This window comes from Trichoderma asperellum, chromosome 1 (assembly GCF_020647865.1).
Source record: "Trichoderma asperellum chromosome 1, complete sequence".
Lineage (NCBI taxonomy): Eukaryota > Fungi > Ascomycota > Sordariomycetes > Hypocreales > Hypocreaceae > Trichoderma > Trichoderma asperellum.
Window position 1 is genome coordinate 7,157,833 of NC_089415.1, and position 22,619 is coordinate 7,180,451.

At 43.3% G+C, this 22,619-nt stretch overlaps 8 protein-coding genes across 8 annotated transcripts; 4 read left to right on the forward strand and 4 right to left on the reverse strand.

The window, feature by feature from the left end:
* Positions 1 to 2,425: 2,425 nt before the first annotated feature.
* On the forward strand, positions 2,426 to 3,097 carry TrAFT101_002282 (uncharacterized protein). Its single transcript, XM_024907879.2, has one exon. The coding sequence runs from the start codon at positions 2,477 to 2,479 to the stop codon at positions 2,909 to 2,911; it is 435 nt and encodes a 144-aa protein (XP_024763408.1). The 5' UTR covers positions 2,426 to 2,476; the 3' UTR covers positions 2,912 to 3,097.
* Positions 3,098 to 5,186: 2,089 nt separating this feature from the next.
* TrAFT101_002283 (uncharacterized protein) lies at positions 5,187 to 6,162 on the reverse strand (the record flags this gene model as incomplete). Its single annotated transcript, XM_024903683.1, has 2 exons — positions 5,187 to 5,990; positions 6,055 to 6,162. 2 exons carry the CDS (start codon positions 6,160 to 6,162, stop codon positions 5,187 to 5,189), a joined length of 912 nt encoding a protein of 303 aa, XP_024763409.1.
* A 376-nt stretch (positions 6,163 to 6,538) lies between these two features.
* Positions 6,539 to 8,990, reverse strand: TrAFT101_002284 (uncharacterized protein; the record flags this gene model as incomplete). The annotated part of the gene is made up of 3 exons (XM_066126556.1): positions 6,539 to 7,802; positions 8,058 to 8,384; positions 8,442 to 8,990. The coding sequence occupies 3 exons, from the start codon at positions 8,988 to 8,990 to the stop codon at positions 6,708 to 6,710; spliced, it is 1,971 nt and encodes a 656-aa protein (XP_065982659.1). The 3' UTR covers positions 6,539 to 6,707.
* A 488-nt stretch (positions 8,991 to 9,478) lies between these two features.
* On the forward strand, positions 9,479 to 10,400 carry TrAFT101_002285 (uncharacterized protein; the record flags this gene model as incomplete). Its single annotated transcript, XM_066126557.1, has 2 exons — positions 9,479 to 10,351; positions 10,389 to 10,400. The coding sequence occupies 2 exons, from the start codon at positions 9,479 to 9,481 to the stop codon at positions 10,398 to 10,400; spliced, it is 885 nt and encodes a 294-aa protein (XP_065982660.1).
* Positions 10,401 to 12,363: 1,963 nt separating this feature from the next.
* Positions 12,364 to 14,073, forward strand: TrAFT101_002286 (uncharacterized protein). Its single transcript, XM_024907880.2, has 4 exons — positions 12,364 to 12,618; positions 12,670 to 12,817; positions 12,878 to 12,950; positions 13,002 to 14,073. The coding sequence occupies exons 1-4, from the start codon at positions 12,420 to 12,422 to the stop codon at positions 13,818 to 13,820; spliced, it is 1,239 nt and encodes a 412-aa protein (XP_024763413.1). The 5' UTR covers positions 12,364 to 12,419; the 3' UTR covers positions 13,821 to 14,073.
* Positions 14,074 to 16,923: 2,850 nt separating this feature from the next.
* On the forward strand, positions 16,924 to 17,331 carry TrAFT101_002287 (uncharacterized protein; the record flags this gene model as incomplete). Its single annotated transcript, XM_024906453.2, has 1 exon — positions 16,924 to 17,331. The coding sequence occupies one exon, from the start codon at positions 16,924 to 16,926 to the stop codon at positions 17,329 to 17,331; it is 408 nt and encodes a 135-aa protein (XP_024763414.2).
* A 1,746-nt stretch (positions 17,332 to 19,077) lies between these two features.
* TrAFT101_002288 (uncharacterized protein) lies at positions 19,078 to 20,242 on the reverse strand. Its single transcript, XM_024901819.2, has 2 exons — positions 20,157 to 20,242; positions 19,078 to 20,091 (listed from the first exon to the last, which is right to left on the reverse strand). Exon 2 carries the CDS (start codon positions 20,061 to 20,063, stop codon positions 19,113 to 19,115), a length of 951 nt encoding a protein of 316 aa, XP_024763415.1. The 5' UTR covers positions 20,064 to 20,091; positions 20,157 to 20,242; the 3' UTR covers positions 19,078 to 19,112.
* Positions 20,243 to 20,710: 468 nt separating this feature from the next.
* CHI2_1 (Chitinase 2) lies at positions 20,711 to 22,277 on the reverse strand (the record flags this gene model as incomplete). Its single annotated transcript, XM_024902435.2, has 4 exons — positions 20,711 to 20,923; positions 20,985 to 21,347; positions 21,408 to 21,582; positions 21,655 to 22,277. 4 exons carry the CDS (start codon positions 22,275 to 22,277, stop codon positions 20,834 to 20,836), a joined length of 1,251 nt encoding a protein of 416 aa, XP_024763416.1. The 3' UTR covers positions 20,711 to 20,833.
* Positions 22,278 to 22,619: the final 342 nt, after the last annotated feature.

The following is a 22,619-nucleotide window of genomic DNA, read 5'->3' on the forward strand; positions in this document are numbered from 1 at the left end:
CCGTTTGCAAAATCAGCAGCTTGCCTAGTCACCTAGTAAGATGACTCAAGCCACCATTTAGGTTAGCCAATTATTGAACACTCACCCTAGGCGACATCAACTAGACTGTTGGGGAGCTAATTAATGGGAATAATTACCACTTCAACAACTACATCGGCGTTTATAATTACTAAATGGACGAAGAAAGCAAAAGTCCTGCGCATTGTGGTCATAAGATAAAGGCACACTGGGCAAGAAAGCCGGCAGGTTAGGCGGGGGGGGGGCAGAGTATACATGTACTAACAGTACTATAGGTATTAGCAGCAGCACGAAGAAAGAAGCTAGGATATCATCAGGGCAAAAGATTATACCGAGGCACAGGTAGGAATTGACTTCTGTTGGATTAAAAATGATAGTAGACAATATTATGGTAGTGAACAACATTTATTGGCTGTGCTTGGCGCTTTGTCTAGATGCACCCGAGATGTATCTAATCGGCGAAATGCTCCATCACATGTGATTTTTTTTTAGAAGTTCCAACCCAACAATTGCAAAGTCAAAGTAAAGAGTTCTCAGCACTATCACCAATACTGTGTACCGACATTCCTGTTCCATATCGGCGTGGCCTACGCTACGTCAGCGTTGTAGATATACCCAAGAAAAGAGACTATAGAGATTTAGGTACACAGGCGATCGCGAAATGGCTGCCATGCTCATCTAACCTCGTATTTGTTGTTTGAAGTGAACGTCATATCAGAATTACGAAATATTTTTCTCCGGCCAGATGATCTAATATACTACTGTGGCAGCATACCCCATTAGTCCGCACCTCAAAACAAATCTAGCAGAATTGATAGGAAAGCAAGCATTCATGGTTTCAAATGTGTAAACATATTTCTACATATTTCATACCCCATACGGAGTACTAGGAGCAGCAACAAAACTATATGCGTGCTTCAAGAGTCAGACACAACTTGATTCTAGCGAGTCATATTCCAAATGCGCGTGCAATAAGATCTTTCTAGCAAAGCCTAAAATGTCCATGATGTCTTATTCCTTGAGTTCAAAGATTGTGTATATACCTCTTTGCGGTAATTTTATTGCGTAGCAAGTATTATCTGACCTTGAAAATGAGAAAGTTACTAGAGTTAGAGCATGGCCGCCTATTGCAATTGAAGCTTTTTGCACCGTAGTAATTGGTATACTGAGTGCTCTTTCATCATTTGGCGTTCAAAGTGGCCCTGGCTATGATGGCATGTCATACATTGGTTGTAAGGCCATCTGAAGAGCGCTCTTTAACTTTGTTGTTAGTCGCATATCTTTCAAAAAAAGAAGAAAAAAACCCGCACTCTTACCAGGTGGCTAGGATGTACTTTTAAGCATTGAGAATCTACTCGGGGATACCCACGCGGAGATCTGGAAATCTCTCTCACATGCAGCCGTGGCGTTGGAGAATTCGTCTAGCAGATCGCTGCCAAGGCTTTTCTCAAAGTTTTCACACTGGAATTCGGCTAAGATTATTTGAAGTTTGACTAGCCGTGTTCGCTGTTTTGTCCGATGGACCGATATCCGACAGACCGGTGGTTTAAGAGAAGAGATATTCGTCAAAGTTTGTTTAAGCTTTTATTATGCGACTGACATATGTGTATACAGTGTGACATGTATAAGGGCAGTTTTAAACAAGGATGTGTTTACGTTATAGATCAGGCGTTTGACAAAATAAACGAGGCGCTTAAGTGTTAGATAAAAGACTGTTTTGGAATGCTAGCGCCACTTTAGTAATATATATACTTGAAATAGTATTATCTTGCACATCATTAGGGGGGCCGCGATATTAGGTATTGACAAGACTTACTTCTGATCATAATAACAGCAAGTATTAGCTTGCCCATGATTCGCTGTATTTTTTTTTTTAGAGCTAGTAGTATATTATTTAATTTTGCCTTGAAACTATAGAAAAGATAAACGTTGCATCATCAAACAAATAGAAATAGTGGCTTATGTTTAGTAGTCTAACGCTCTATTCCTAATAGCATTACAGATTCGCTCAACTTACCTTGAAGGATATACCATGAGATAGTTAGAATTGAAAAAAGCACGAGGATTACAGAAGGGTATACATTGGTACTATTAGGCGTATTCTACTACTCTCTACAAGCCTAGGCTCCTCTCTCCGGTTGATTCGGTTAAATTGGAATGTTTGGGGCTGAGATAAGAATAACATACGAGGCTGATCGAATGTCCGGTCCCAACTGTCTTATTATACAATAATTATACAAGAGGCTGAAATGCATAAAATATTTAAGATTTTAATCGAAAAACTTAAAATTGAGTAGTATTTCAATTGCTCAGGTACTATTAATTTTAGTTCTTTCGATTTATCTATATAAACCCCTTTCACTCCCCCACTAGGATCTACATTATTTCTTCAAAGCAAAACTCATACTTGCAAAATAATCACTTCTTCCAAACATAATTTCCTCACCACTTGCCGACAATGCTCTTCAAGACTACAATTCTCTTGCCTGCACTTGTTGCACTTGGCCTTGCCACTGCGGTTCCTGGTCCTGAGGTTGAAGATGATCTCGTTGCCCGTGGTCCAGAATTTGAAGAAGATCTCGCCGCTCGTGGTGCCTTTGTTGAGGACGATCTCGCTGGTCGAGATCTTGAAGACGATCTCGCTGCTCGTAGTGGACATGGACATCCAGACTGTGGCCAATTTGCATCTTGGAGCTCACAGTTCAACCGATGCTTCTGCAGACAGCCTGGATACATATTCTACCCGAATGGGAAGTTTTGCTGTCAGCGCGATTACACGTACTACCCAGATGGAAGGGTTTGCTGTCCGCGCAGCTACTTTTACGATCACCAACGTCATAGATGCTGCCGAAGACAGGACTACGATTTCAAACATGGAAGGTGCCGCCATTAAACAACTTTTGCCAATCCTGAGTGGTGGTTGATGAAAAGAGATAAGATGGATACTTCAATAAAAACGATTCTGAGTTTCAACATTCATTATGTCATTAAAATAAACACCGTTCATTAATTAGGTAAACAAATAACATTCATTCATTCGATGTAAAGTAGCCAAATTGAACGAACTTTTGTTTTCGTCCGGTTTAATCAATGTGAAATGGATTTCTTTCCAATTAGAAAAAACCCAACCCTTTCGCCAAAACATGACACCTTCAGGTCCCCCACGGCACCAAGCAGCCTCTGATATGCTAATCGACCAAGCTTCTCACACCAATTGTACCTCGTGATGTAATCATCCACATTCTTATTGTATTTACTCTGAGATGTCTTGAGTTTACTCCCCATTGCACGGCACATGTAGAACTGGTCACAAATCCGGAGCAGAATTCGGCCCATGTTATTAAGATTACTGAGGCAGTGTTTTAATCTCTTTTAAGGTAGAAAACTATGTCAGTCGTACAGAGGAATAAGTAGACCACATCATGCTGCTTATTAATGCACAATATAACCCTAAGTTCTTTGCTAGCTTGCCTTTGTTAATTATATTCTTGGGTAATCCAATATCCATAATCCTACCCGCATCTAAATTAATAAAAGTATTACATCTGTAACCTGTATTGAGATGTGCATGGATAACCTACAATACAGTGCGATTCACAAACCCTGTTTCCAGCGCCTCTACCATTAATTTCTCGGTCCCCCCAGTCCCCCCATCCACTGCACTTATAATTTTATTGGGGATAAGAACGTTGCTCTGCCCTTGAGGTAAACAAGCTGCCGCTGGTTGATGGAAAGCGGCAAATCTTCAATATTAGTATTGAGGGATCTAAACCTCTGAACCGCCTCCTAAATCTGGATTGATTCCAACTCTGTTATACATTCCTCGCTAAAAGGAGGAATTGACTTGCGGTTTAGCAGAACAAGATTTGAGTGTAAGGTCCTGGGGAGTAGTGTGGGATTTTGGGAAATGATTAACGGTCTGGTGTGTAATTATTCAATATTTTAGAACGATTCAGCCACTCTTGTAATACCTGCATTATCTACTAACTCTACTAACTTGAATGCTATTGAGAGAAAAGCTTTGCTGCTTTCTGTATCTCCGCAGATAGTAACCTTCTGATTAGGGTATATTGGCCTAGTTAGTGGCATGTTAAGAAAGACAGGGGGTTATTCCCCTCCTGCAATCTGGTATGCGGCTTAATATTCCGAGATCGTCTTGATGTTAGGAAATAGCGTGAGCCTAGGTAAGCTGGACAGCTTTTGCTGAAACCCGCAGTAACTGCGCCGTTCGACGCAGCATGCAAATTAAGAATAGGGTATACGGGGCGATTGTGAGAATTGATTGTTCTAACCCGAGAGTGAAATTGAATTGAGGAGACGAATAGCTGGTAGTGGTAGGATTAATTGAGTCGTAATTAGCAAGGCTATTTGATTCTCGATTGGCCATGGAATTTAGGGCAAATGCACTGGCGATAGAGACATTAAGATAATATTAAAAGTTGAAAAGAAGAATGAGGGCGATGAGCTAAGAACGCGGGAAAGTATTTGATAGATAGGGCTTACTGACCACATATAAGTCAATGATGCCAACCCAATAGCTTGCGACCGGCTGAGCTTGCCATGGCATTATGCTGTCTGCGATACTGTAAAAGACCTTGTGTTGGTTTATGGCTTTAGTGCGCTGAGAGAAGCACGAATTGAAGGGGAGGGAGGTCATCACACAACTGCTATCGGTACTGATTGGACGCTGAAATATGCCAGGTACATGTACCCCTATAGAGCTGTTTGTTTATATGATGCTCACTATATGTATGCTTAGGTAGGTAAACCGTGATGGGACGAAAAGACTCCCAAAATGGAAGTTATCCAGGGTCGCATGCACAATAAAATTACCAAACCTCAGAAACTCTCTATTCGACGTGATCTTGGACGATAAATTCATGCCTTGACATGTTATGCTCTATCCCCACTCTCGGCCCCTGATGAGTGGTTTCACACCGGTTGGCAGGTAGTGAGCGCCCGTGCAGCGGCTCACCACTATACGTCTCTAACAGAAACCCTGGAACTTTCAATGTTGTAAACCGCCGAACCATCTTCCTCAACTCTACAGTAAACATTGAACCGATTAGCATCAAAAAGACAAATCGAAAGTAAACGAACTGAAGGAATAGCTTATATAAAAAAAAAAAAATGTAAATATATGTATCTAGTTTAGAGTATTCCATTTATTATCTAAAATTAGCATGCATGTCCCACAACTTCAGCCGGTGGCATATATTTGACTGTTTTGTCTGCCATCGACTTTTCAAGCCATTTCCAAGTATAGTCTGAGATAGCTGGAAGTACTGCTCTGGTGGTACCAAGAAATTTGCCACGATTTTGACATCATTTTTTCTGAGCTGTTTAGCCCCAGGTCTCACTGATGACATTGCTCCGGCTTGCTCGAGAATTTCACTGATGGTTTCTATAGTCGAGTCACTGGATATAGCATCAAAGGCGCCGACTACCTTTCTACCCTTGAGGTACGCGACGATATCATCTATGATTGTCGAGTCTGCCTGGTCAAAGCACGTACTAGCGCCCAAACTTTGAATCATATCGTGGGTTCTCTTACTAGCAATAGCTACAAGTTCATAGCCAGCTAACGAGAGCATTTGCACTCCGCAAGAACCCACGTTGCCGCTCCCACCCCAGACAAGAACTGTTTGGCCGTTCCTGTAGTTTGTGTCGTTGAGTGTAGGGGCTCTGAATGAAAGATCTGACCCCTGAAGCAAACAACTAGCGGCCGTCGAGATTCCAAGAGGTAGGATCACAGCACCCTTGTATCCGATATCATGCGGGATCTTGGCAATCTGATGCGACTTTAAGACCACATATTCCTGAAAGCCGGAATGACAATATGTGTTATTCTTTTGCTCCAGGCAACTCGTCAGGCTTATTACACGGTCACCAACGTTGTAGACGTCGGCTAGCGAAGAGCCAACTTCGACAACTTCTCCCGCAACATCACGGCCCAAAATTGCAGAGTAATTCTGTAATTAAGATTCCCATATGCTGGATTTTATCATCCAAGGGGTTTATTGCTATAGCTTTGACTTTAATGACGATCTCATTGTTGGAAGCTGCTGTATAGGGTGCAATTTTGACAGCATTAACAGGGCGTTGTTTGTCTAGTAGCCATGATGCATGATTGCCGGGAGCCATATTGCAAGTTTAGAATCAAATTGTTATTAGATGATGAGCAACGTAGGCTCGACCTATAGCAGGGTTAAGTTATTAACAGTTATGAAATCGAATTGATGTGTCTGCTAACTTACTTCTATTTGAGTAAAGATACAAGCATTGGGATTGTAGTTATAATTCTGAAGAGTAATATAGATTTACTGTAGCTTGTGTGTGAAGAACCCCCTTACTGAAGAAACCCCTTAAAGAAAAGTGTCGTTGGTAAGGTGTCTATATTTAAAAAGGTCCGGTCTCTGGTTGTTAAATCCGGTAAAGCCGGTATTGTCTTACAGATCACGCTGGCATGAAGCCACTTATGCTATTAAGGTGTGAAGGATTGGAAAGAGGATCCTTGTTTCCTGTTATGAGTGGATTCAAATTTCTCAGAACCTCGCTATCTAGGTGAATATTTTTCTCCTACCAAAAAATCTAGATCAACCACCGTTAAACCACACAAATATCTCATACTGGAGTCCAACTCCAATGTATTGGTCGTCCAAGCTGAATGGCTCTTTAAAAACATCCACCTACAATAAACAGTCTGCGTCCCAGAGTTGATCATCAGCAAATAGCGCCTCATTCCAATCCTGCCATTCCATCAGGTTAAATGTTACTGCGGATTCCGACTCATTGGGTTCGTCAAGGTTCACTCCAAAGTCAAACATGCTAGATACCAGCACCTGGTCCAACTCTGAGCGATCAATAAGAGTGCTAGCATTAGCTGATTGAGTTTCTGTGAGATTTAAAGCCTTTTTGCCACCCTTGTGTGTTTCGACGAAGCTATATGCGCAGGCCTCATTGTGGTGACTGGGTTGCTCCGTCGCCTCTCTAGAATTCCTCGCTCGATGGGCCTCGGCGGCAGCAATGATCTTACTTAATCTGTCCCAGGACGGATTCAACTTTACTCTATCTGGCGCCGCTTCTAATATCTGGTGGGTTAGCGCCCACCCTCTTTCGGAAGCCGTCGACCATGGACACTGGCAAAGCTGGATGAACACTGCACTCATCGAAGCCCAAGGAAAATCTCCTTGTAATTGCCATCTCCACTTTTTCCAAGAAGGCTCTGTTCGTAATCTGTGAGCTTCTTCAAGAATATTTATTGTCAATTCTAAATGATGTTGCATCATTTCCTGAGATGGAGCTTGCGAGAGCTTTTTCAATTTGCGAAAATGTTGTAGGTATATCGTGTGCTCGACTTTGCAGAAGGCAAGCGAGGTCATGGTCTTAATTAGAGATTCTAGGTGATTATTTGAAGAGAATCTGTCGATATATGAATCCTCTAATTTTGACTTTGTCAATCTGAAGGTGTTCAGTTTCTGCTCCAAAGGCCTTTGCTGATTTGCGTTTAGGAAACGACATAGAAACCATATCTCATATCGCATGATGCAGACCGTAGACTCGTTTTGTAGGTCAAAAGATATTTTGGAATTGCTTCCACCGCCAACCGATATACAACTTGGAGCTTTGGTGTCGAATATTGTATCTGAAACTGACAATCCCTCAGTATGTCCTGTTCGGGATATGGAGTCAATGAAGACAATCTGCCACCAAATCCGGCGGCGTATTTCGACCTGAACCGGGGTTAGAAGAGGCGTTTTGAAGTTCTCGGCATCCCTGTGCAGCTGTAAGGATGTCACGATCCTCAGTAATAGACCCATCAATGGCGACAACAGTTCCTGGCAACCAATGTGTGGTAGAATTGAGAGATATATTACAAATGCTTGGATTGTTTCAATATCCTTTGTTACCAGAAGTCCAGAATTGGCGAGCGCTCTCTCTGTCCCAAGGCGAAACCGAGCAAGTAATTGATTTCTTGGAATACCGAAGCAATTCAGACTCTCTTCCTGGTCCAATGACGTGATTGATGCCAAACATACAGCAAATAGTAGAGCTTGTAAGCTATACTGTAGGGAGCCAAACTTGCCCCTCAAATGAGTTATGACCTCTTCTAGAGCTGCAGCGTCAATGACCTTGATAAATGGGTCGACATTGTCCACGTATGTCCGCCATATAAAAGGCATTTGTGATGGTAAAGGGTATAGATCATCGAGGCTTTGAGTAAATGCACCGGTATAGGCATTCCCGAAATAAAATTGGGGATATATGCTATGCGATGATATTTGACTGCTATATGAGATAGGTTCAAGGTTTGAACCAGATGCTGTTGAAGCCACATCTTGAATAGCTTCAAATATATGCTCGACCTAGTCAACTAGTATTAGCCTCCTCTGTGCTCGTTTCTCTCAATAGTCAACACACACTTCACTACAAAAAACAGACCAGAAACCCTTTCCGATTTGTAGACCAGCGTCTTTCCCAACGACTAATGGTCCAAAATCTTCGTTCATCTCTCCCTCAGCATGGGATTTCATGGCAGAAATCAATTTCTCGAAGTGCATGGGCGATTCCTGACTTGGTAGTTCCCGCTTTCCAATCTCAGCGTTGACCGTTTCTGTAGGAGGAGAGACACCTGCGACACTGGGTAATGAGCCTGGGAGTATGGGTTGGATCTTATCAGCACCGCCTTCCACTTGTGCTGCGAGTTCTGTAACAAGTGATTCGAGGCGCCTCAGCCGATTCAGCAGCTCAGCTTGCTTTTCAGTTGGTGACTTCCACGCCGTGGGATCTCGTCGGCGTGGAAGACGGCCAGTAACTGGGAAGTGGCATTCGACTCGGTTCTTAGCACAATTAGAGCAAGGATTTGTTCTATCGCATTTGACCTTGCGGCGTCGACATGTAATGCAGCTCCATATTTGCAAACCATCTTCAGTGATGGCGTTTCCTCCGGCTGTGGAGCGATCGGCGGACATGACAGTGGCAGAAGAAGGAGTAGTATGGTTCGGGTGGGCTCAACCAGGGCAATATATTTGACAAGGGTATTAGACAAAGACTTACCAATACAAACCAGGTGAAACTGGCTTCTTGGAAAAGTAGGCGTGTGACTAAGTTGAGCGAAGTTGAAAGGGTTAGGAGATTGGCTGCTATAGGTAGCCAAATCTCGGGCACGGAGCTCGGTCCAAACCCTTGCTGCGCACCCCAGTCCCCACTTCATAGACGTCTAAACCTAACGGGTCCTCCGTGAACCGACTCCTGCAATGCTAATGAAGTAATTGGGTCAACGCTATGTCGATTGTTTTGCTATCGGATTCGCATGATGAGGGGTCTTACGACCGATGGCCGAAGCCAGATGGACCATACCGTGGCAACTAGCTGTATATAAGGCCTTGCATGTCGCCGTCGACATCAACCATACCTTTATTCAGTTAGATACTTATGCTGTCTTGACCGTTTCACGACTATGGCTAGTACAAAAACTGTGATCATTCTTGGTGCAGGATGGACGGGTTTACCTCTTGCCCATAAGCTGCTCAAATACACATCCATAAAGACCAGCCTCAGAGTCATCCTAATATCTCCAAACAGCCATTTCTTCTGGAATGTTGCAGCCACCAGAGCTCTTATTCCTGGAATGATACCAGATGAATCTATGTTTATCCCAATTGCAAATGGATTTGCGCATTATCCAGTTGAAACATTCGAATTTATCCTCGGCAGAGCTACAGGGATCCAACCATCCTCGAATTCGGTTGCTGTCCTTACCAACAACGGCGAAAGCCGTACGTTTCATTATCATCATTTAGTAATCGCAACAGGCTCCAGCATAGCCAGCGGACTACCTCTCAAGCCTATCGGCACGCATGAAGAGACTCTAACCGCGTGGCATGATCTACAAGCAAAGATCAGCGATGCGAGGGATATCATCGTTGCTGGCGCAGGCCCAACTGGTGTCGAGGTAGCGGGTGAATTAGCCGCCAAGTTTGGAAAGCTGAAAAGGATCACGCTTATCATGCATGGAGATGCCCCCTTGGAGAATTCTCGGGATATACTCCCCTCTATTCGAACAACTCTGGACAAAGACCTGCAAAAGCTTGGCGTCAAGCTCATCCGCAAAACACGTGTAGAAACCGTTAGTGTAGGAAATGATGGCAAGACACAGGTTTTGAGTTTGGACAATGGATCAACGGTTGTCACTGACTTATATCTTCCATTACTTGGCATTCGACTGAACAACAGCTTCGTTACCGACAGCTTTCTTGACTCTCATGGCAGCGTGAAGCTCGATTGCAATATGCGCGTGGTTGGCATAGAGAATGTTTGGGCCATTGGTGACGTGAGTACTGCTGGTCCAAAGCAGCTCACAGTCACAGATAACCAGATAATTTACTTAGCTAGCGCATTGGATGCTGCCTTGACGGAGAAAGGGCCTGTGACACCTTACCAACCTATAAGACAAACGATGGTCTTTCTCTCACTAGGAAAAAAGTACGCGGCGGGACAGATAGGCAACTGGAGATTGTGGGGAGTATTAGTTTCATACGTCAAGGGTAGAAACTTGTTTATAGATACAGCACGTGGGTATGTTGGGGGGAAGCATCTCAGGCATGCCCCAATGTAAAATATCGGAAGAAGCACATAACTTTACACAAGTTTAGCTACTAAATATGAAATTAATATTAAACAAATGCTCTCTATAAATAGAAGGTTTTAGTTTATCCACTTTCAACAAGTATAATGGCTGGACCAACTTAATCCGACTATTTCAACCAGACATCAAACTCTGTCCCAACGAAGTATCGAACACTTTCAAGAATATGATCTGATCAACCCGCCACGAAATATAATTTGTCTATGATTTTCAAAAGAACAAAATTGTAAGCGAGAGGCGAGAAGAAGCAAAGCTGACGACCTTTTGCTCCGCATGCAATCCGCAAAACCGTCGTCTAATGCTGGACAGCCATGCAAAAACCAACTGATTATCCAATGAAATGTCATACAAGCCAGCGTCCTTGCCATTCGTAGCCCCATGAATTAACAACAGATCATCGCAACAACGTACTTAGACGTCTATATCTGGCCCGTGGCAGGTAGGCATATAGTTGCGCAACGTATGATTTCTCCCGGGCGATCCGGGAGAAATCCTCTCGCATAAACGTAGGGTTTTGATACAGGTGGGGCTCGCCAATTGGGAGGAGAGCCTAGAGAAGTAGTGTACATGGTAGTCCTAATTAGCCGCACTCGATGAATCAGCGACATCCAATGCATTTTTCATCAGTAGAATAACAGAAGAGTAAATCTTCAGGGCCGATTGAGCCAGTGGCGAAAATGCAGTAGCACACAGGGGCGGAAGATACGTAGAGGCGTCCGCAAATACCGCTGTCAGATTTTGACAGCGGTTTGGATAATTCAGTCAGTGTAATCGAAACGTGGCATTCGGCCAAAGATTTATAAAGCTGTCGCTGAACTTCTCTAATTCGCAGATATGAGAGGTGGTATCCAGTAACAGCGAAGGTAAGATGTAGAACGAAATGATAGGACAGCCCTAGTTGTGGTACATTGTTTGCTAGAATTTACTAATAGATTTGCTGCCAACGTCAGGTCGGCAAAACTCAGAGCTCTTGGGGAACTGAAATGGAGAAGCAACCCGGCACCTATGCTATTCAAGGTGCAAAGCACGGACTGCGAGTCTGAAACTGTAGGGCTTCGTCTTATCGAGACTGTCAGTCTGCTACCAATCGTACTTTCCAGGCGAATCAGGGGAGATTGTGTCCTGTCTTTCCATCCTCGGCCTCGGCCCCGGCGCAGTAATTGATGATTCGCTGGAATGTTGAGAATCGCAAGGGTAACGAATTGAATGGAGTTAGTCCACTCAGCGTCATTTCATCACACTGGGCATGTGGGACTATAATCCACGGCCTTTTCGAGTGTAATATATAGCCTATTCTAAGTTAATATTATATTATACATTAATATAATTGGAAAATATTTGCACCCATCGTTAACGTTCCATCAATTAGAAATACTTCAGCACCGCTCTTTGTCACATATACAACACTATCTCCGCCGGATCCATGGCTAATATACTTTAAAATATTTGATACAGTTATTTGCGTTATTATGGTATCACAAAAGTTTTGTTTTGCCTTTCAAGTATAGAATATACTGGCTTGAATACCGGATAAACCCTTCATTTTCTACATCTCAAATATCTAGAATATGTCGGACTTTATATTAAATAACTCCGGTCGGACTGCCGGGGAGACAATAATCCCGCAGCTTTGCATATATTGGCTCTGAGTTACATGTAGTCTAGTAAACAACGTACTAGCAGTCCTAATCCTATTTTGAATAATATATTGTACAGTCGGTATTTCTTGTCCTACATCTATATTACCAGTCAAATGTCTGCAAATTCAAGCGGTCGCGACTATGATATTGTGCTAATCGGCGCAACGGGCTACACCGGCGCACTTACTGCGGAGCATATCGCTAAGCACCTCCCAATTAATCTTAGGTGGTCTATCGCTGGGAGATCAAGCAGGAAGCTTAATGGACTTGCTGCGAGATTAAAGGATTTAGAACCTGATAGATTACAGCCAGGTATAATGCAGCCCGTAAGATGACAGAGAACCATAGCTGACAAGTGTGCAGTAATCGAGATCGTGGATGTTGAAGACAAGATCCAGTTGACCACTGTTATCAAGAAGGCTAGATTGTGTATCAGTGTTGTCTCATACCATCACGTCGGGCCACTGGTGATTGAGGCTTGTATTGGGGGTGGAACTGACTATATTGATACGTAAGTAAATCCGTATATATATATATATTAGAATTCTGCTAACTCTAGTTGCCTATGTAGTGCTGGAACTATACCTCGCATACGGCAATGGATAGATGAATATCACCGCGCAGCTGAGTTAGCAGGTGTTGTTGTAAGGTGTCTTTCATCTTCGCTTTTCCATTTATGCTAACCCTTGCAATAGATACTGATCTCCTGCGGTGCATTTAGCGCTCCGCACGACCTCCTTACTTGGTCATCGGTTCGAGAGCTTGAAAAGAGCTCATCTCTGAAGACGAAGGAGCTAATTTTGTCAGTGCTCAAAATGCCATCAGACCCAAGTGGCGGGACTGTCGAGTCAATGATGATGAGAGGAGGCGTCGATGCCAAAGTCCAATATGAATCGCAACAGCCTTGGTATCTTTCTCCAATTACAGGCCAGTTGAAATCGAGCTCAACGAATCTCTTCGGGGCGCGTTATGACCCGACTTTGGGGACCTTGTCAGCCAGCTCGCTGAGCGACGTGCAGAACAGAGCTGTAGTTCACAGAACTTGGGGTCTGCTCGATGGTGGCAAGGCGTATGGACCCAATTTTCAATACAGCGAGTACAAAAAGGCATCTTCTACACTTGCTGCCATGTTTCAGATGCTTAACACCATGGCAATTAGATTAATGCTGGCTCTCTCACCGCTAAGAGCTATTGCGGCGATAGTGCTACCAGTTCCAGGCCAAGGCCCTGACCCAGCAAAGGAAAGAAGTTACCAATTCGAGATGGAAGCTGTCGCGATTGCAGACACAAACAATGACAGCACAGCGCCGAGGGTGTATTCTCGTTTCATGTATCCCGGGGGCCCATATCATGCCACCGCTGCCTTCCTCGCCCAAGGTGCAGCTTCTTTAATTTATACTAGAAAATTAGAAGGTGGCGTTTCTGGTGGTTGTCTCACACCGGCTTTTCTAGGGCAAGATCTAATAGACAGGATTCAGAGGGTTAGCACCGAATTCAGCACGAAAATGCTGTGATACCGGGAACTATATACAAATCGCACAGAACAACATAAACCGAGTGTGGAAAGGGCGCAGCAAATTGGTAGGCTATGACTTGCTGTTAATGAAGCAGATAACTAGTGCTATGAGAATTGAACAAGATAACATTCGTAAAATATGACCTTTATATATGTATATACAGTGATTAGGAATTGTGGCCAGGGTCTAATTGTGGCAAAAGGCATATATTATTGGCAACTGTAAATTGCTCTGTATCTATGAGTCTAAGGTATATACGGTATACACGTTAATATAAAATGCTAATGCACACTATATCTCTGAAGTGTGAATACTTTATTTAAATCACTATATAACATATATGGCTCTAGTAAGATATGCAAACATCCTTCTGTGATCGAAATCGTCTAGGCTACAGAAGTCATATATTCCATTTTTTGCTCATATTTAGAGTCCCATGTGACCCAAGTCCTAGGCACTAATTCGCGGATTTTAGCGACATAGGACGCCACAAATGTCGACTAAAGCCCAGGCATAGCAGACTGGGCTAAGAATTCCTACATTGGAAATCTTTAGGGACACAGCACGCCACCACCGTTCAAATCAAGACTGGCTATATGATCATTCCTGTGGCTTTCTTCCAACCCAGGGCCGGAGACATAGATTACAACGTGTATTTTGCATTTGGCTAAGGTTGTAACTCACTTAATATATCTTTATATATCACAATGCTCTATTTTCACGACGTTAGAGACGCTCAACATACCACCAAGTGGCTGGCACACACAGTGGCTATTACTCCTTTTTACATCGATTAAATTTTTTTATACGTAGGTTCACAAATCAAACACCTATGTCAGCTTCTCCTAAAGACCAGGAACACTAAAGCTATGATACTGGCATAGTAACTACAAGTCGGCTTTCTCTGCCCTTCTACACCTCGCGTTTGCGGGACTGTAACCAACTTAACTGAGTAGCAATCGTTCACCCCAAGCTGCGCTGCGTATATGGGCAACCCTTGTGCTACACCCACAGAAGCTGCATGTACTGTGTGCTACGCGTCCTCAACACAAATCTTGGTTCACATTTGTTTAGTTTGGTGTTATAGATATTGCAAAATAAGCAGTTGGTACCTTCTCATAGATTTTGACTGCCGATAAGTTTGGAGGCATCCGCTTCATGCAAATTTCGGCCATCGTTGTAACAATTGGAGCCATCGTTCAGACTGTCTCACGCAGTATCGGCATGTTTCTTGCAGGTTGAGTTATTTCTAGAGCCGCCGCTAGGTACGCATCGAGGCCTTCGTCTATTCAATGATGCCATATAGTAACCTTTATATGCCATGGGATATAGAGCACGAAGTTGTACCGTACCTTTCTACCTCTCAGAGATTGCTCTTCCAAAGAACCATATTGGTGGTCTTTCCAGTGTAGGCTTCCCTGGGAACCACTGCTTGCTAATAAGGTAGGGTATGCTGCGGTTATGTTCCTATGGCGCCATCTGGAGGCGACTTCCTTGAGTTCTCCCTTGCCTTGGGGAATCATATTCTTCATTGGCTTGGAGACTTTCGTGCCCAAATCTCCTCATGAAATAATTTACAAGTAATAATTCAAGAATCTCCCGAAGAGGTGGCAAATTTGAAGCGATTTGCATTCTCTTGAGCTGAATGAAGAGTTCGGAGCGAGGCGAAAACAAGTCTAATACGAGGGGTTTCGAGAGCTTGCCGCCTTTGGCGGGGTCTTCAAGCTCTATCGCCACTGAGTTTTGATGTATGTGTTCAAGTCACTAGATATATCACTCAGTTTGTTTTGGCTTGTCAGTGTATAAGTCATGACGACAGTGACAATCGCGAATGTCATTCATGCGCGTACCTTCTCTCACAAGGGAGAAACAGGTGTCAAGTGATATATATTCTCAATAGTTTAACTTCTTCTCCATGGTATCATCTATGTTCGGTTTGGAATGGTCTGTAATGTTGTAAAGTATTTGGGATATCATTGAATACATTTAGTAACCCTCTATAGGTCTTTATATATCAACCCTCAGGCTATCCTAGTACTAACTACCCCTTGAGGAACTTGCGCCTTTGTTTCCAATGTTATCGACATCAAATTGCTGCTTGACTGACTTGGCCGGCGCAAGTAAGAGCTTTGCTTATCCTCTTAAAGATGGAGTATGCACTCATGTTTCTCTAGGACGATTCTATTTTTATCACCTTATGTTATTATCACCTGATAGATTAGCACTATGTCTCATTATGTACTTAATATTGACGGTGCGCCAATCATCCCTCTGACTCTTTTTTAGAAAAAAAAAAAAAAAAAAAAAAAAAAAGCGTTCCCACAGGTTATCCGATGCTTTTGTTACTTCCCGCATCAGGCCCCAGTGGTTTACTACAATCTATACGAACTACTATCACGTCTTTGTCGCATGCTACATTATTAAACCATTTATCATACACTTTACTTTCCGTAACCTTCTCTCTCATATATTTCGCTGACCGTAATGGACAGCACGCTGAATTTATAATAGGCTAGCTAATCAAATTATAATTGAAGAAATAGTTGTAGCATCTGATGATCGTTTCGTCAAGGGCTACGAATAGGACGTGGTGGCCAAAAGAGTAGCGTTTGAAGGCAAAGCTACCGCGAGAATGCCGAAGATCTTATGGACGAATAGCGCGATCTACCCGAGGAATTGATCTTTCTATATAGCAAATATATTACGACACGACTAGGACTACCGCTATTAGAGGCTTCGAAGTATGATGATACCCCATAGCCTTCTCGAATCTGGACAAAATGTTCTTCTATCCTCTCCAATCATCTTTCCTCGGCTAATTACACCAATGAGTTATAAAACAATGTGTTTCAGCGAGACAAAATGAACCAACAGATCATATGACGTGGCACAAAAATTGATATCTAATCGCGCTAAAGCCATCTTGGATGTTCCGTATGAAGGTGGTTAGGCTATTCCGGCAGTCTATTGCTATAGCTTTAAGGCTACAGTGGCAACAGTACGTGCAGTTAAAGCAAAAGACTCTCCTATGTTCATTTAACTCTTCCCGTAGTCAATAGAACATACGGATGGTTTACTCTTACACGCGGATAAGGCAATCATGCCCATCGGCATGCATATAGATCATACACAGGAACCTGATATCATCCGGCGACCGGCTTACCTTGGTGGCTTTGACTGTATTATAGTAGACATGAGCCTCTATGAGCGCGAAGAAAACATGCGTCTGAGCAGAGAGCTTATTGAGTACTGTAATGCGTGTGGTATCATTACGGAGCGCAAGACGAGTCATATCAATGATACGGAGCACGGCATTCAAGATAGTAAGACAGAGAAGATGTCCAAGGAGTCAACTACTGGCTTCCTGCTAACTATCAAGAATGGCGGAGTAGCTTCTGGAGCTTGGTCATTAATCTTGACACCTCGTTCGAGAAACCTCTTCAATGAAATTCAAGAGCCACTTGCTAGCTTCAATCCCGTGTGGGCCATAATATACGCTACATTCTAACTACTTAATTGCAACAGACGCGAGTCATGGTGATGGCCTTAGATAGGGAGAAGATATTAATAGGGATGCCGCCATAGTATGCATTAGAATGTCCATCTTAATGCCAAAGATAGGTCAGTATGTATAATGATAATTACGCTCAAACATAGAAATGCTGTAGAAGTAATAATCTCATAGTTAGAGAGACTGCGTCTCTATCATCTTCAGTTCAATCACGAGTCGTTTAAACATCGACCCATTCAGCTTTTGTGATCTGGGTAGCAGCCAAAAGCTTCTTCATACTCTGAATAATGGGGCATGAAAACACGTATGGATCTCTGCCAATGGCTGGAGCAACTAGAGCAGCTTTCGCCAGTTATCGAGTAGTTAGCCATAATCTCAGCGATATGCCAGCGATATGCAGTTGATTTTGGACGCTAAGAGTTATCCAGGTAGTCTTAAGGGTTTAGAATTCTTCAAAGATGCAGGACGGGCCATTTATGGGCTCCAAAATCGCCTTGGAGTCGTAGCAGGGCACCAAGCCCCAGAATTGCACTTTCTTGGTATACCAGTCCTTGACATTCGCTAGTTAACCAGTACCCTGGCCCCAGAGATTAAAGGCAAATGGCTGCGAGTACAAAACTGTACTTTTCAGCAATGGCTTCCCGCATAACCACCTTATGAGATTAGGCAACACGTAGCAGAAAAGCAGCAATGAAGGTTGAAATTGGTCGTCTTATCCATAATGGCCTAATAACTTACAAGATAGCTGACCATTATGACATATGAACCTTGAGGTCTGTGGCAGCGCGTCAGTAAGCTTTTCATCATACTTGCGCATTCTAGCAAAGCTTGAGGGTGCCTAATCGCAAATGACAACAGTGCCGTCAAGCTTCCTGCTCCTGCATTCTTGAAGAAACTCGGTTCTACTGCTTGAATTGGTAGTAATCAGGTTTGCGGCTTCGGGAACGAAGAAGAAGCGGTTACAACTTGTTACATACTCTTCAATTTCACCAAGCGGCAACACCTTTGGCTCCCTCATTGTGTTGTATGATAAGGAGGTAGAGAATTACCAGCAAATGGTGCAAAATTGGAAAGGAAGAGCAGCTTTCAGCTGCAGCGCGAACGGCCAATCTAATTTTTAACGCTGACTCAAACTAAATTTAAATACATCAAAGAAATTATTTAGTATATTAATTCGCTCCGGAAATAATGCACCGGAACTAGAATGGCAAGCTTGTACCTGTGCCTTATTGCTATACAAAGGGAGGATCCATCCGGTCTCCAAGCAGGAGTATTCTGTATTTAAGAGAGTAGAATTTTAGCTTTGTATAGCCAGCGCACGCAAAATAAAAAAAAATTACATGAATTACTCTCAGGTAAACATGTTTGATATTATTTTATATTATGTTAAATAAAATTTAATACTCAATAAGTAATCATAGTAGTTGTATTTATAAATATTATAATTTGACCAATAAGCTACTCTGAAACGTTATAAATCATGCTGTAATTCAATTATAAGCGCTATCATTTAGTGGATGAGCGCCATTATTTAATGAATAAGCGCTGTAGTTTAGCGGATAAGTGCTGTAATTTAGTGCTTGAAGTTGCAGCACTTACTACGCGCCGCTATTTTGATAATCCATTGCTTGCAATACCAGATGGACCTTCTCTACCTATACAAATATGTGACAAACCTCCAAATCGAACACTACAGTCGAACACTACAAATAAGGAACTAGAAAAGAAAAAGAAAAAATGGTAGTGAAATCTTTGCATTTTCATTTGTTACTAGTACTTTAAATAAAAATATTCAACGGCAAACTGGCAGAAACGGTATAGTTAGGGATATTTACAACTTCTGACACCCGAAGGCTGATAGAAACACTTGCAAGCATATATGCCTCTATATGAGTCAAGTTCCTTGTTTGAATCATATATTCGATAATACCGCGTACAGCCTTTTGAGTAGCCTTCAGCAAATCTGAATCAACACCGAGGACCGCATAGTATCCCCGGTCCTCAGTCTGAGTGAGCGCAGACGATGAGGCCGAATAATTGGGAGATGTGACCCATTTCATGTTCTTCTTGATGGAGAGACGTAACGTAACTTGCATAGGAGTCTCAATTGCTGTTCCGCAAACTTCTCCATCACCCTGGGCGGCGTGACCATCTCCGCAGCTAAATAAAGCGCCAGGGGCTTTGATGGGTAGATAGAGTTTAGAGCCTTCAATAATCTGTCGAGTATCAATGTTACCTCCTGTGTCAAGCGGAGGAATAGTAGAGAATTCGCCGTCGCCGGGAGCGACTCCCATGACACCAAGAAAAGGGTGAGTGGGGATACGAATGCCGTCCTTGAACACAGCGGATGAATCATCGGGATCAAGCTTCCAGATCTTAAGATGAGGTTCTTTAAACTGGTCTGCAAGTAGCCCAAATCCAGGTATAATTGCAGTCCAACCCCAATCAGAAGTTTTGAGCTTCAATACTTCAACTTCAAGAACATCTCCTGGCTCAGCGCCCCTCACATATACAGGGCCGAAAATGGGATTTGCCAGTTCTGACTTGAATTTTAAGACATCTTCAGCTGTCGAGCTGGGTGTTACTTGTCCATTGCTTCCATCGATAGTGTCGAAAGTCACAACGTCTCCAGAATCGACTGTTAACACTGGTGCGATTGCCTTGGACCATTTGAGGTGACTTTGTCCCCTGTGGACATGGAAGGTAGAATTGTTCTGGGGAGGTAACATGGCGTAGTATTAGGGCCCCAGATTTGTGCTAATCGGACAGGAAGAGTCAGCTTGCATTTTGAAATTGTTGTGGTTAAGTTAGGCGAGACTCACTACGCAATTGGCCTGGTTCTTCAAGCTGCTAGAGAGTGAGAAGTGTCTGATTATCCAAATTGAGTTGTTCAAGATAGCTCTGCCTGAAATCTATGCAACAGATTTATCTATGTATACTCCGTATTTGGGAGGGGGATAAAAATTCTAGAGGCAAACCCCGCATTTGGCCTTCTTCAATAGCCTGGAGAGTAATAGGTATTACAGAACAAATGCTAAATCCACTTTTAAAAGCAAATTTTTGGCCACCCACTGTACTAACTGCTTCACACCACTGAAATATAATCCGAACTACTCCGTTTAGACCGAGCAATAAGTCTAGTGATAAATTTGCGGCCTCTTTATAATAATCCGTACAGGTGTACAACGAGCTATATCTCGGCATCTGTATAGATCTAATTTTATCCAATTACAGTTATCTAGGCTATAATGAGCTTTGCTAAAGAAAGCGAAAGTAGTATTTTTCTTTTCCATGCTTACAAGAATTTCAATCCGTGCCGGCTTCGCCGGCAATAGATTTCAACATAGTAGGTGATTTCTAGGCAAGAAATAGCATTCCCGAATATATTTTATTTTCAATTCTTCTGATAGTCATAGTATTTTCTGCTTTTTTTAGGTGAAAATCTGCCTGCACGCGGAACATTTCCACGTGTTCTTTTAACAACCAGTTCATTATAGCTTTACTGGCAAGACGACCACCATTGACTTGACTCGATGCATTTATAAGGAGAAACGCACTGGGTTGGGCCTGTGTATCCCTCTCCGCCACACTGTAAAACGTATTAGCGTTCTTTCCCGGGCCATAGATAAGCTCCAAAATCTCTGACTTACCTGGCCCCACTGGGGTACTGTGCCGCCTCCTGTCGGCCCTGTTCCTGAGGCTGATGAAGTGCTAGTGGCGGGCTTGGTTGTCCTTGCAGTGGATGTGGGGGTGCTGCTGCTAACGGGAGGTGGTGAGCCACCACAGGGAGCGCCAGTAAGGAGGATGTTCTTAGCCTCCTGGGCGTAATTGCATCCGTTGTTGACATTCGCATCAGAGTACCCGGCATCCCACATCATAATTCCTCCAAAGTCTGGGCTAGACTTGGTATTCGCGACAATGGAAGCCAACTGGGATGGCGAAGCATAGTAAACAGCGCCGCCTGAATTGCCATTGGCAGCCAAAGTATTCGCAGGAACCCCTATAAACAGTTTCTGGTAGAACTGTTAGAATTTCGGCATACAGGATAATACCAGGCGCCCAAATATACATACTGCATTTTTTGAAGGAGTAGTAGCAATGAATGACGTCCAGTTGTTGTAGTTGAAGGGTGCATCGCCCGGCAGACCAAGAGAACAGGGGTCTGGTGCATAAGCGTTGTTATTATAGAATTGAATCCAGAGATAGTCAAACTGAGAGGTGCTTATAATTTCTCCCATGTTTGGTTCTCTATTTGTTCCATCGGTATTATTAGCAAGCCGTGAATCACCTGTCTAACTGCGAATTTAGAGGAGACTCAACGGTAGAGGACACTGGGGCGCTCCAGTAATATAATATGTGTTTTTCGGGTCACTGGCAAAATTAGAACGGAGGGTTGATATTAGATACTGGTAATATTGGTTGCCAGCATTCAGCTCAAGGTCGAAGTCCCAGCCGTTGACGAAGATGCTGCCAAAGGGTCGCTGGACAGAAGTACTGCCAGAGTTGCCGTAAGCCTCCCAGAGATACTGGCCAATAGCAACAGCCTGTGACTGCGATTGTAGAGAATAGGAACCAGCCGCGCCTCCAAGAGACAAGATGATTTTGATACCAGCGGCCTGGCAGCTTGCTATTGAAGCAGCTAGATCATCGCACAGTTGAGGTGCGCCATTCGTGCCGATGTAGCAAGAATTACCAATATTTCCCGCTGGAATGTTGCCAGTTGCGCCGTAAATGTCCAAAAAAGACAGGACAAGGATATCAATGCCTGCGGTGGGTGTACAATATGTAGAAAGGTCGTCGCTTTCATTGTTAGTGCCTCCCCAATAGACGACATTTTGTGCACCAGAAGCTTGGCGAGCTTTAACTTTGTGCGGAGCTGAAGGGGGGGCGCCAGCAACCAGGCCAGCGAGTCCTAGACCTGCAAAGAAAGCTGCTAAATGCATACTGGCGGGGTGGAATGGCAACTGGTAAGCACAATATAAAAAATATACAGCGAATATTAAACTCAACAGCTACTTGATGGAAAGTTCGAAGTACAGGTTGTAGTGGCCCGTTTTATATAGATCAAATAGCCTCACAGTTGGAAAGCCGCGCAAAGCCAGAGATATTTATTTAAATTCTTCAATACATTAGCCCGCCGCGTCAGATCATGGTATCTGCGAACGCGGAACACGTAAACACAGAAGATTGCACAGTATAACTTACATTACCTATCATTCTAGTGAAAAGAGACGTTACATAGCCGATAACCCTTGTCTCGTGCTCCGACTGTAGTGTTGTAACTT